This window comes from Corythoichthys intestinalis, chromosome 19 (genome assembly GCF_030265065.1).
Source record: "Corythoichthys intestinalis isolate RoL2023-P3 chromosome 19, ASM3026506v1, whole genome shotgun sequence".
Classification (NCBI taxonomy): Eukaryota; Metazoa; Chordata; class Actinopteri; order Syngnathiformes; family Syngnathidae; genus Corythoichthys; species Corythoichthys intestinalis.
Window position 1 is genome coordinate 26,344,182 of NC_080413.1, and position 14,000 is coordinate 26,358,181.

The 14,000-nt window shown below is 38.7% G+C and overlaps 1 protein-coding gene across 2 annotated transcripts in view; it reads right to left on the minus strand.

The window, feature by feature from the left end:
* Positions 1–3,211: 3,211 nt before the first annotated feature.
* Positions 3,212–14,000, minus strand: part of scara3 (scavenger receptor class A, member 3) — a 37,687-nt gene continuing 26,898 nt past the window's right edge. For both annotated transcript variants that reach the window (XM_057823515.1, XM_057823516.1), the window contains exons 6-13: positions 11,989–12,069; positions 8,985–9,094; positions 8,637–8,881; positions 8,111–8,330; positions 6,277–6,365; positions 5,829–6,021; positions 5,560–5,737; positions 3,212–5,490 (exon numbers count right to left, since the gene is read on the minus strand). In XM_057823515.1, coding sequence (XP_057679498.1) covers positions 5,003–5,490; positions 5,560–5,737; positions 5,829–6,021; positions 6,277–6,365; positions 8,111–8,330; positions 8,637–8,881; positions 8,985–9,094; positions 11,989–12,069 — 1,604 coding nt within the window. In that variant the 3' untranslated portion in view covers positions 3,212–5,002. The remainder of the gene's footprint in view (positions 5,491–5,559; positions 5,738–5,828; positions 6,022–6,276; positions 6,366–8,110; positions 8,331–8,636; positions 8,882–8,984; positions 9,095–11,988; positions 12,070–14,000) is intronic.

Consider the following 14,000-nt stretch of genomic DNA (forward strand, 5'->3'; position numbering starts at 1 on the left):
CTCAGTGAGCATCTAATTTGGTTTGTTCTCAGATGAACAAAAAGTTGAGTAAGGATGTTTTGATATCGACGTTGAAGGGAAAAAAAGACGAAAAAGTGACTGAGTCACAGTCAGAAAGTGTTGATGACAGTGTTGATTTCTATTCACTGATCCCCCTCCCAATTAAAGCCTGTCACAGCCAATTATAATGTAAAGCTGAATAAACTGGAAGTTGTGTTGCTGTAAGGTGTATTAAATTTTTGTTCATGTGCTCCTTTTGATCTATGAGCACCTTCCCCTCCAGCGGTCTCTGCACGGCCCTGCTGCAGTGAGAGAAATTGTAAAAAAGAGTCTAGGGAATAGGATTATTAAACTTCAACCTCTTGCAATATGTTCAAATGTAGCTGCCAATATGAGAACAGTGCAGGCAAAATGAAAAGAAGAGATTCTTGCCAATCTAAACACTCAAGAGGGTTCAACTTCTAAGTTTCCCACATTTTTTAAACGAACCTCAATTTGATTGTGGCTGCCTGACAGTCTGAAATATGAACTGTTGCATATTACTCTAAGTGATATGAAAGCTTGAAAATCCATGCAGCGGTTCAAGGCAAGTGGGGGAAAAGTATCAATTATAATGAAAAATAAATAACACTAAATAGCTATGATTTGTAAATGGAGATATCATCATGACATTAGGAGAATGACAGTCTGTCAGATATGCATGTTACTATAGTCTACATTTACATTGCATTATATAATATTAACATTTTTGGGCAGATTCCCTGGAGCACCGCAATTTTTGACAATCCCTTTAAGTCACTGTCAGAAAACCTCAAAAATTTGACAGGAGGCTTTGACATGTGTTTCGTGTTATTAATAAAGCCGCTCCCTTTTCCTCACAAGGCAACAATAACAATGTTCCGCTAGTCGGATACAAGCAAGACCACCGTTTAAATGTCTACTTTTATTGTTCAGTGCAAGCCAGTTGCATTTCATGACAACAATCAATTTTATTATAAAGAAAACAGTATGATTCTCTATTTGCATTTTTATTTCTTTGATATGAAATATTTTTCCATGTGTAAATGAAAAGTGATAACTCCATTTTCACAACTGTAATGTAAACTGTGGTAACTTAATCCCTTTTGAGGAAAATAAACCAATATTATGCATTCTACTGCATTTATAGTGACATGTTAGCTGATTAGCCTTAGCTTAGCATAAACACCAAACTCGAGAGGACATGTTTGTGCACTACAGTTCAAACTGGGGGGAAAACGTAGCCAGTGACAGAGGGATTTCCCCTTGCTTATAACCAAAATTGTGTGATAGTTTTAATGTAATACACTTTGTTCATTACCACACCAACGTCAAACAATAATTCTAACCTTATTCATGGTGATAAAAAAAAACAACATGTAGTTTCACAAAAGTTTTAGCAAACATGACAACATTAGAGCCTGACATTGTTCGTAAAGGTTTGTGCTACTCTCTAATGCTAACGACCATTGTCGCCGTCATAATGAATTGTACGTCAAATCATTCACTCACACAACAGATGCAAATTTCCTCTTCAGAGTACCTGCTCCAAAAAGTCTCAAAATGACAAATGTGTTGGCGATCTGCACCGATAGAACCCTTAAAAGGGAAGTACAGAGTTTTTTACATTAGGGTGAGTCTTCGAGTTACCTGGAGTTGAATGGAGTTGATTTAAACAAATTCCGTGCAGTTTGTTGTTAGTTATTTGTTAGTTTCAGGGCTCCGGGGTGGCTAAGCTAGCGCGAGTAAACAGTGCCTGCTTAGCATGACAATAAAAAATGATATTAACAGATCTAACATAGTCAAATAAATTCAAAATGCCGATCGTTGTTCAAAATACAATAAAGTAATGCAACACCTAACTGTCGTAATTCATTTCATTCTTCGGGACTATTATTTTTAGATGCGTAATGCGACCACATTGGAGAGGAGTGCTTCGGCAACTCGTGCTCAGTCTGCTGGGGAGTCACTTTCATTCCCACAAAAATATCAGGGGTGAAAAAAACAATGTGATATAACTCCGCCCTGCTTGCCTATGGAGGAAGTCGGCGTGATGTCACAATGACGTCACCTCGCTTAGCAACATGTCGCCATTTTGTCAGCCATTTGTTTCTCCCTTTCTTCTCACGTGGAAGAATGAAGAACTTCAAATGCGGCTCCGAACTCTTCCTTGTGTGACAACCCGCAACACAGCAACTTTTAGTCATTCTGACGGAAAAAAGACCGCAAATAAAATGAAAGTTTGTATTACAATGCACGACAGAGCAACTGCTTGTGACTCGTCTTTTGCCCCATTGTCAATATGGGGACGCTTTATTGTGGGTGGTAACGTCATTAAATGCCCGGATGTCCGACTTTTTCTATACAGCCTGTTCCCTGCAGAGCAGCTGGATTACAAATGCTGCTGTTCAAACTACAATAGCGTACCGCACGAATGCTATTTTTAGACCGCAAGGCTGCGTGATGTTACCATCGTAAACCAGAAGGGGGTCAACATAGAAGCGCGCTCGCATACAGTGGGGCAAATAAGTATTTAGTCAACCACCAATTGTGAAAGTTCTCCTACTTCAAAAGATTAGAGAGGCCTGTAATTGTTTACATGGGTAAACCTCAACCATGAGAGACAGAATGTGGAAAAAAAAAAACAGAAAATCACATTGTTTGATTTTTAAAGAATTTATTTCCAAATTAGAGTGGAAAATAAGTATTTGGTCACCTACAAACAAGCAATATTTCTGGCTGTCAAAGAGGTCTAACTTCTTCTAACGAGGTCTAACAAGGTCTAACGAGGCTCCACTCGTTACCTGTATTAATGGCACTTGTTTTAACTCAATATCGATATAAAAGACACCTGTCCACAAACTCAGTCAGTCACACTCCAAACTCCACTATGGCCCCAAAACATCACTGCTCTAGAGGAGATCTGCATGGAGGAATGGGCCAAAATACCAGCAACAGTGTGTGAAAAGCTTGTGAAGAGTTACAGAAAACGTTTGGCCTCCGTTATTGCCAACAAAGTGTACATAGCAAAGTACTGAGATGAACTTTTGGTATTGACCAAATACTTATTTTCCACCATGATTTGCAAATAAATTCTTTAAAAATCAAACAATGTGATTTTCTGTTTTTTTTTTTTTCCACATTCTGTCTCTCATGGTTGAGGTTTACCCATGTTGACAATTACATGCCTCTCTAATATTTTCAAGTGGGAGAACTTGCACAATTAGTGGTTGACTAAATACTTATTTGCCCCACTGTACAACCCATGCTAGTGCTGCTTGTTTTCTGCCTGTAATCTTTCAATAAAAGAACATGCCGAGTAACCACTGCTGCTATGGAATTTTTAGAAACGACTCTAGACATTACGAACGTCCTCATATGAAGGATGTTTTCTTCATGCGTTTCCCGAAGCCAAAAACTCAGAGGAAAAAAATGTGAACAATGGATCAAATTGTGACGACTTCCAAAAGACCAGTTTAACGCCAGCAAGGTGAAGCCATTCACCCTCATATGCAGTAAACATTTTGTTTGTGGTCATGGCCCTACAGATGACAATCCAGTGCCTGCCACAGACTGCCCCGAAGAGGCCATTTTGATAATTTTATTTAATTTTTTAGCCTAGCTTTTTTACCGTGCTGCTTTTGTCTGACAATGCATGACCTGAAAACAAATAAAATGGTATCTGACTGTCACTGTTGTTCTGGTTGTAAAATACGTGTATTTAAATAAGCCATGTTTGGCTTTGGTCTTTTTGTAGTAAGCCTGTTCATGCCTACAGGTAGGCTCTAGATTTAACAGCTTTACCTTTTACGTTGTAAAGAAACAATCTTAGTAAGGGGGACGTGTAAATACATTAATAGAATTAAGATTTGTTATTAATGAAAAAATTTTAAAGTGTTTGTTGGCTGTCGCTGAGTAGCATTTGCGATCGCTACACAAAAATAGTATTATAAATTACCCCCAAGAACGGTCAGAGACATAAGACAACCAGAGGATGTAAAATATAAGAAAGACAGGTCATATGGTGTTAAAGAGTAACTTGTTGAAATAGGAGAATGTCATTGTCAGTGGCGTAAGGCAATTCACATTCATTCATTCGTTCATTCACACAAGAAAAAGGTGTCCATATAAAAGCTACGTACTTTTGGATCAGGTCGACTCTTTTTCCCGTCTTTTTCAGCCCTCAACTCTCAAGCCATCTCTTTAACTGAACATTTGTATGTTCTTCCACATCTTTACATGCATCTAGCATGAGGGACAAACGCGAGTTTGACCCCCCTAGCAACAGTTGCTAACGTCATGAATATAAATGAGGAAAGGTGGCGCGTTATGTGGGGCACGCTATTATTGACATGCAATGGTAAGTTTTACTAACTTTACCCTGAAAAAATAGCCAACACTATTGATTGCATGGTTCATCGGTGATTCTCATGCGTGCATAGGTTGTTTTTTTATTGGTATGCTGAGCAGGCACCATTGATTTGCGCTAGCTTAGCCAATCCGGAGCCCTGAAGCTAACAAATAACTAACAAACTGCATGGAATTTGTTGAACTCAACTCCACCAACTAATTAAACCCCCGCTAACTCGAAGATTAAGCCTTATGTCAAAAATTCTGAACGTCCTCTTGAAAGTGCTACTACTCGGAGAAATGTGTTTTGGCATTTAGCCGATAGATGTAAACCCGGACTACTTTGTTTGAATTTAGGAATATCATTCACTGCTGTAGTGTGTTTTCCCCTAAAAGAACACATCCGTTATTATGTGTCATGGCAAAGGTAAGTAAAGACAACCTGCATGAAACAAAAATGCAATGTGTCAGATGACACTCAGTCTGTTGGTAGGACGTTCTACCATTGTTCAGAATCTTCATCTCTTCAAATGTCCTGTTTTATTCAGGTCTTTAAGATTCAGTTCGGAACAGCTTCTTCAATTGTCATTATGCTCCATTTCACGCTCCTGAGTCCATATCCAAATTCAATCTCTTACTGTCTTTTAGCTCCAGCAGCAGGTCGGCTTCTCTGCTGCGTGCTGGATTGATCATGGGAATACTGTACTCCTGGAGGTCCAGGGGTTCCAGGTGGGCCAGGGGGCCCAGTTGGTCCTGGCTTCCCTTTGGGCCCTGGTGGTCCAATTATACCTGGTAGTCCTGTCTGGCCCTGGATTCCTGATGGACCTTTTGGTCCTGGGACCCCAGTTTTGCCAAGTGGGCCCATATCACCTTTCTGGCCCTTCTCACCACGTGGTCCTGGTTGACCCTGGACTCCCTTGGGTCCTGCGCTGCCTGTCGGTCCTCTGTTACCACTAGGACCGGATTGACCAACTGCACCTCTGGGACCAGAAGCGCCTTTTTCTCCTTGCAATCCACGGCTTCCTATTGGGCCTCGATCACCTTTTCCCCCAGTCAGTCCTACAGATCCTTTTGACCCAGTTTCTCCTCGGTTCCCTTTGGGACCAGGAAGTCCTGGAGCACCTGTTGATGGATGAATGCATATCGGTGAGAAGGATTTAGGACATTTTTTACAAATAATGCAGACTGTACCTCTCAATATTGTGAAGTTCTTGATCAGTTGTGTATGGTGAATGTCCACCAATTTCATCTCCTCCATCACCATGGACAAGTTCCTGACATCCACATCCAAACGGACATTTAAAAACGTATTCTGCTGCTTTAGTGTGTCCGCTGAATTAAGAAGTAACAATACGCTGCTGTTGATGTACTGCAAAAAGGAGAAAAGAAAAAAAACCACATCAAAATCTGATCTATCTAATCAAATACAATGCATTTTGGTGTTTCTATGTAGTCTCAACCTGCATTTCTTCCATTTGTCTGCTCAGGCGACTTTGGCATGTGGAGCTCTCAATGTTGATGTACTTGTACATGCTCTGGACGTGACTGACAGTGGCATTGATGCTGGATGATATCGTGTCTATCTCCATCTCGATGGAGTTCAGACGACCGTCCATTGCAGAGAAACGTTCGCCGGTGCGATTTTCGTAATATCTAAGAATAATGATTAAGTAAAGCTTTTACTGCACTGCTGTTAAAAATCGATTTCAGATAAAGGCTATGTTTTTGGCCCAAATATTTTTATGTTGAGTTGGGAGTACAGAAAATGAAAGTGAATCCCATTCTGTAGGATAAAATTCTGAGTACGATTCTCAATCATATGGAAAATAAACCATCATCGCTAAAAAGAAAAATGTTTAAAACCAATCTCCATATATAATGTGGGATAAACTGTAACACCAAACATACTTGGAATGGTAGTGCAGGTCATGCAAGTTCTCTTCATGTTCATCCATGAAAGATGTAACATTGTCGAGTTGCACCTGTAGATTCATTACCTGAAAAGGACATTACATAGTCAAAGATATTCCTGATGCAAGCTATTAATCCCAAAATCAAGTTTTTTCAAATGGATAGAACTCAAAAAATGTTTCATTCTTAAACAGCGTCATACACTGTACATTCACTTGTGAAATATATCAATAAACAGTGAGCCCTGCCCCCATAACACTTAAAGGGAACCGCGGACTTAAAGACTTGTAGGCTCTAATAAGCCGCAATAGTGTTTGACTAAAATATGTTGTTAGAAACACATAAAATATTCCCATTGACTTAAAAATCTATAGTATTTATTACAGTTTGACCTAAGGAGGGCGCTATGTTTTATGCGCGCAATGAACGCTCGGGGTGATGACATAGTTGGTCACTGTCACAAGACAAACACTACTGGGTTACTGCAATTCCTTCTATGTGGCAAGATGTCCAACATATGCGCACATCGGTTAAAAGCAGCGAATACTTACTATTTGTGTTTTTATTGAGTCTTTTATTACCTTTTCATTGCCTCAAAATACTTTTTGCATATGTTTCCCTCTCATACTTTGAAGCATTGTGTTTTCTTGTGGTACCGTTAAAGCAGATTTTTGATCTGTTGACCACATTAGTCATGTAGCGTATTTAAACCACCCTTATTTTATATTTCATATCATATCATAACAAGCATATCACATCTTGCAACTGTCAATGATACCGATGATGAGGACAATAAATGAGATGAAATGAAATATTACTATGTTTAAGTATTTTCTTAAGGCATCTTTAGTATGTTCTATCTGTATACACCTAAATCAGTGGTTCTTAACCTTTTTATAAGTCCCGAACCCCACAAGTTTCACATGTGGATTCATCAAACCCTTCGGAATTACATAATAAAGTAATTTTTTTCAAAATTCATTCAAAACTGATATATATAAGCTAGCAAGCTAATAATTTAGCAAATTCCCATTCAATATTCTTCTCATTTGACAGCATTTTTTATAACCAGGTCAAAATTTGAGACCACGCTGCCCATTGGTCTGTTGTATTCCCTCATACCAAGTGCGAGTCAAACTTCAACTGAGCAAACCAGTTCCTCCTCCCATTAGATCGAGGACTAACAGAAATGGATGAAGCCTGTAAATTGGGAGCAAACCAGTCCAAAACCTGGTCTAAAAAGTCACTGCCTAGATTTAATCAGCGTACAAAAACAGGGCTCTGCATTTCTTTACCTGGGGTTCGGTCGAACCCAGGTTCAGAACCACTGATCTAAATAAATTAAGCTGAAAGCGCACGGTAATACTTTGGGTGTCAAATTCGCCTCTTGTAGCACGTTTCACCGATATGGCACATTTTGGTAGACCACTGGTTTTGTCATACTGTCGTCTTGTCTTATCTCGTCTTTCCTGTTCATTTTGCTTTTGCTGCTTTGTGAAATATCGACAATGCTGTCATGCTCATTAATGTTCCTCTTGGGTTCAAAATGAGAGGGTTGAACTGATGACATGTTTATGTCGCCAGAGTCATACTCTGGAAGCACAGCAGCTTAACCATGTGATGTCACCGCCCTGCGACGTCAACAACAATGGCAACCTGCTAGCTAAACTAATTTTACAAATTGTATAAAAACTCATAATAACGTTTATCTTTTAAGAACTACAAGTCTTTCTATGCGTGGATCCCTTTAAAATGGAGAAAGAGGCTAAATATAACACAAGTACCCACTGGTGAACAAAAAATTTGCCCACTACCAGCACGATACGCATACCTGCTGACTGAGATCGTAGTACATCTCCGATGAAATGGAGATTCTCTGGTGGTCCGCGATGATGCTGTTTTGAAGGGATCGTAAGATTTGCGTGTTGGTGCTCGCATTAGATTTAATCATGCCCAGAACTTGACTGTAGTTCTGCCAGTCGGTGGTCAACTTCTGGAGGACCAGGGTCTCCTCATCTGATTTTCTCTGCAAGGCATCAATCCACATAGTACTGGAGAGGATGGAAAAGATAGATTAATGATCTCATGCTATGACAACAGCTCAGATGTAATGCATTTTCCCTGCGGATATGGTACACATTGAAAGAATCAAAAGAACAAGATGACAAACTCCATTCATCAGTTTTAGTCTAGAATTGTTTGTATTCTATATTGGGGTTTGGCTGCATTCCATGATGATTTCCATATGTGATGTTTCAAAAGTGAGCCTGAGTAAGGCACTACTAAAATGTCAACAACATCGCTAGTGACATACCTATCCCAGTGTCTTTTTTATAATTTTTCAGATTTTAATTCACCTTAGTGCAACTGTCGTGTTGATTTGCTGTGCAGTAGCTTTAACATCATACTGATCCTCGGTCAGAGTTTTCATTCTCTCTTCTGTTTCCTCCAGCACATCTTTCCAGCCATCCACCTGGTCTTGGTATCCCACCAGCAACTGGTTTAGAAATTTAATGGACATAACGTGGCTCTGCATATCTGTGCTAAGCTGTTTGCTGGTAGCTGTTAACTTTGTTTGGGTCTGAGAGGCTTGGTCCAGGACCTGAGGGAGGCAGCAATAAAAATAATTGAATAGCATGAATATTTTCTGAAACCATTTAACTTATTCTACATTTGGATTTTAATTCCACTGTGGTCTATTGTACCTGCTCTTGGCTCAGTAACATTTTTTGGATGTCCTCAAACTCCTGCTTAAGGCGACTTATCTCTTCACTGTATAAGGTAACATCAAGGCAGCCTGAGCAGTTACTGATTTCTGAAACATCAAGTTTTGGAGTTATGTTGCAAGTCTGTATGGAAAACACTTGAGTACGATAGCCAGTGTTGTCACTAACGCCTTACTGTAATCTAATTACTTTCTTTCAGTAACGAGTAATCTGACGCATTAATTTTTACAAACCAATAATCTGATTAAAGTTAATTTCCTTAGTGTCTGTGCTTTACTATTTTGTTGTTGCCTCATAATGTATATTGAATGAAGAATATTGTAGTCATGTACAAAAAGCATTTTGAAAAGAAAATGGTAGAAAGGATCCCGCTACGTGTATGTTCGATGGTAACTGTTCATAGGTCGTCCTGTTTTGGTCTCGAGTCACACGCAATTTGTTTTCGGACTGATGTGTGCCAGCGTTGGTGAACATTTGAGCCGAATGCAGCCACCTGTTCAGATGTGCGAGGGAATGTTGATCTGTGTGCATCCAGGAATGGACATATTTTTCCTTCATTCTGGAGGGTTCCAACGATAGGTTGCAGCCGGTACATGCGCGGCTGTTTTGTAGCTTTGCCGTTGCAAAGGTGGGTAGTTGTCGGTCCCGCTCGTCCTCGCGAAGTCGGCGGCCATTTTTTACATCATATTCATGTTGCACATTTATGCCGTGAGGTGACGTGTTCGTTTAGCATCTTTGGGATGTGTTGTAAGCAGTGTTTTTAATCTTACTTTAAAAAAGTAATTAAATACAGTTACTAATTATTTCTCCCAAAAAGTTAGTAACACAGTTACCTGAATGTAAGAGTAATTAGTTACGTGGCAAAATAACTGGTGTTACCGTTAGTTTTTTTTCTTTTGTTTTTTTTCATTCCAAAAAAAAACATAGTAACATTTGCTATGTTTGGAAGTCATTTAATGTTGTGAATCAACCATTAAAGTTCTTAAAATTGCTCCTGTAACTGCATTGCATTCCCTTATGTCCTTTTTTGACATGTGAAAGTTTTAAAACTGTTTCATCATTTCAAGATATATTCAGGTCAAGATTTTGCCGATTTAGGAGTATTTTAGATAAAATGTTACTTAAGTTCGCTAGGAAGGTTCTCTAGAACAGAGCCTTGCTGAGAAGTCTACTGCTTTAAGATGGCGGCTGTTTACTAACACCGACGAGTCTATCACTTTGCATCTAGTTCTCTGTACATGTGCTAACACTACCGTGTCTGTCATTTCGCATCTAGTTCTATATACATGTGATATCTACCGTAGCATCATGTGGGCGTAGTTTGTAGAATATCTGCTACAGTCAGGTATTATTGGAGCCACCTAGCATCGCGTTTGCAACGGCGTCACAAATCCTTTCCCCTCTTCCCCACTCCCTCTCTGCGCTCTCGTCTCCGTGAGTCCGTGTCTCTCAGACTTTTCTCGAGTCATTCAACCAACGTAGCAACGCAAAGTAACGCACACCTTTACATCCTCAGTAACGGTAACGGCGATGCCAAGATGAGAAAAGTAATTAATTAGATTACTCACTACTGAAAAAAATAACGTCGTTAGTAACGCCGTTATACTCTAACACTGTTATTAACAACGCTGGTTGTAAGTCGAATTGAGTGTAAAGTGCTTAGTTGCTGCCACGATTTGTGGCCAAATTGACCGCCTGTACTTCCAGGTTGTGAGCGGGCATCCGCGCCCGCCCAGACCTTTGTGTTTATTGCACTGTGCAATTCATTTGTGTGTTAATTGTTGTGCAGTCATTTTGCATTGTTTTATATTGGCACTGATATGCGGTTAACCCTAACTCCTAAACCCGAAATTCAGAATTCTTGACGTTAGGCTTAATCTTCGAGTTAGCGGGGTTCAATTAGTTGGTGGAGTTGATTTCAACAAATCCATTCAGTTTGTCAGTTATTTGTTTCAGGGGCTCTGGGGTGGCTAAGCTAGCGCGAGTCAATGTTTTTTTAAATAAACTCCATCGACTAATTGATGTTTTTTTCCCTGCTCAAGCAATGAGTGTTATGTCTTGGACTGTGTTTAAATTATGATAAACAGGAGGGAATTGCGAGAGAATTTTTATTCATGCTAAAACACAACCATTATACATTATATTTTTTATGCTTTTGTTATGCTTGTATGAGAACATTGTAGCATAGAGCGTCATTGTTAATCTGTTTGAGTGTGCCTTCCCATGGCCTTGACGATTGTAGACTGTATCACAATATGCCCAATTATGGACTGTTATGTTCCTATGTTTTTCACTATGCCCTGAATGAATCCAAGGGAGGACTGTGGTTTCTTATCATCGTTCTAGCCGGGACCGGTGTTCAAGGTCTCAGCTCAAAGATGTTTTTGTATGGAAAAATACCCAGGTTTGTGAGATGATGAGTTTCGTTTCTTAGTAAGTTTCGTTTCACGGTGGGCTTCGGCACCGCCTTCTCAACAGTATAAATGTCCAGCCTCTATCGTACTTCTTTGTACTTCTGGGTGACTTATCGCTCCTGGCTGGGTCACATCATTTTGTACCCGAGAGCTTTTGTTCATAAACCCTTCGAAGCAAAACAATCCATGGTTGGGGTCGTATTCATTTCTCTAATAGAGCTATCGAGGTAACACTTGTCTTGGAGTTCAAAATTGAATTTCCTTGACACTAATTAAACCCCCGCATATGTGAGCCTTATGTGAAAAAGTCTCATCTTTCCCTTTAAATTCAATTATCGGAAAGTCAATTACATGTGAGGTCTGTTGTCATTCTTATGTTGAGGGAGCAAAGGGAGATAGGGAAATTGGTAAAAAGTAACTGATAATTTACATTTAAAGTAACTTAGTTACTTTGATAATAAAATCATCAGTAAAGTAACTAGATTCCTTTTTTGAGGCGTAATCAGTAACTACAATTTTTTTTAAGTAATCTGTGACAACACTGGTGATAAGGAATGGAGAAGTATTACCATCTATAACTTTCTGAGCACTGCTGATCTTCTTATCATAGATTGCCTCTTCTTCAGAAAGATAGTCAACCTTTCTAAAAACTGAAGAAAGAAGAGCTTGAAGAACATGAATGAAGACACTTTATAGTTGTAAAAACCACTAAGTACACTCGATAGCTTTTGGATTCACTTAATACCCAATACTAAATTACAGTTTCATCAATTGTTGTTTTGTTGTGTTTTGTTTTTTGCGAAGATCTTGAGAGCTGTTATATAGTCACAAAATTCAAACATATTGCAATAAAAATTAGGTAAACAAAGATCCAAAATTCCATTGTAACCCACTGGAATTCAGTGAGTCCAAACGCTAGTATTTCTCTGGCTTCAATGAGTTGTTAAATTAATTAGAATTAACAATGAGTCACAACTGTGATTTCTCTTCTGACAGAAAAATGTTCTTTTGACATCATCCAACGAATGCATCTAAATGACTGTTAAGAGAAGGTTTACGCAGCTGCTCAGTTGCACAAACCCCCCACGAATATCCCAAAAGAGTGCTACAATGTGTATGAGTGAACGGTGTGTATTGTCAAATATTTTCCGCATCATAACTGCTGACTCAAGGGAGTGATGTAGCTTCGCGAGCCCGAATAAACGTATCCACATGTGTCGTACACACCACCTGTTTGCTCAACAGTCGGGCTGTATGGCTCCTGTGAGTCATGCTATGAATTGATGAATCAGCAACTTTTTTAAATGAACACTATACTCTGGTCTAGAGTATCAATTTAAACAAAAACAAAAAATATATATACACATTAGGGCTGTCGAAATTATCGCGTTAACGCGCGGTAATTAATTTTTTTAATTAATCACGTTAAAATATTTGACTCAATTAACGCACATGTCCCGCTCAGACAGTATTCTGCCTTTTGGTAAGTTTTACAGCAAGGCTTTTTGTGCTGTCAAACAGCGAACTCTTGTGGTCGCTTTGCGACATGGTTTATTGTGTTCTTGCCAGTTCAATATGGCTGCACGACGTTTCGGGCTGACGCCTACGATGTAATGTTGTGCTTATATGATCCTTGGACAAGATTTGTCCGTAAGTATGGTTGTTGTAAAGAATGTACATATTATGTTAGTAAGCGAAATGTTATATTTTTTGTATGAGACGCTTTTTGTTTATGTTTAGTGAACCTGTATAGCATGCTAAGCTAACGTTGTTGCTAATGCAATGCTTGTGTACTTTTTTTTGTAGTTTTACGACTGTCTAAAGAGGACAATGGTTTGAGGCCATTTTATTAATAAATCAGATGAAAAAGGAAGAAGTCTGATTATTAAGGCGTCGTTCACTAGCTGTCTAGCTTTGGAAAAAGTAGACGCTTCGGAGTGAGGACAGCATAGACAGATTTAAATGACAGTAGAGTGAAATGCCCACTACAGTCCTTATGTACCGTATGTTGAATGTATATATCCATCTTGTGTCTTATCTTTCCATTCCAACAATTTATTTTACAGAATATATATATAATTTACAGAAAAATATGGCATATTTTATAGATGGTTTGAATTGCGATTAATTACGATTAATTCATTTTAAAGCTGTAATTAACTCGATTAAAAATTTTAATCGTTTGACAGCCCTAATACATATATGTACATATATATATATATATATATATATATATATATATATATATATATATATATATATATATATATATATATATATATATATATATATGGCGGAAAACTGACAAGACTGAAAAAGCAGTTTCTGCTCTCGCATCCCTCTTTAAAAGAAACTGCTGTATTTTAAACCAAAACAACTGTTGTGTTTGACAGAAAAATATGTTTATATGCTGCCATTGCAGATTCATGGCGCACTAAGCCTCCGAACTATTTTGAATTTGTCCGTTTTACCCTGAAAACCCCTGTTTACAGATGTCGCGCAACCGCTTTTGTTTCAACCTAGCCATAAAAAGAAGGCAATTAATTATATTTATTTTCAAAATGTCTGTCATTTTTAGCTT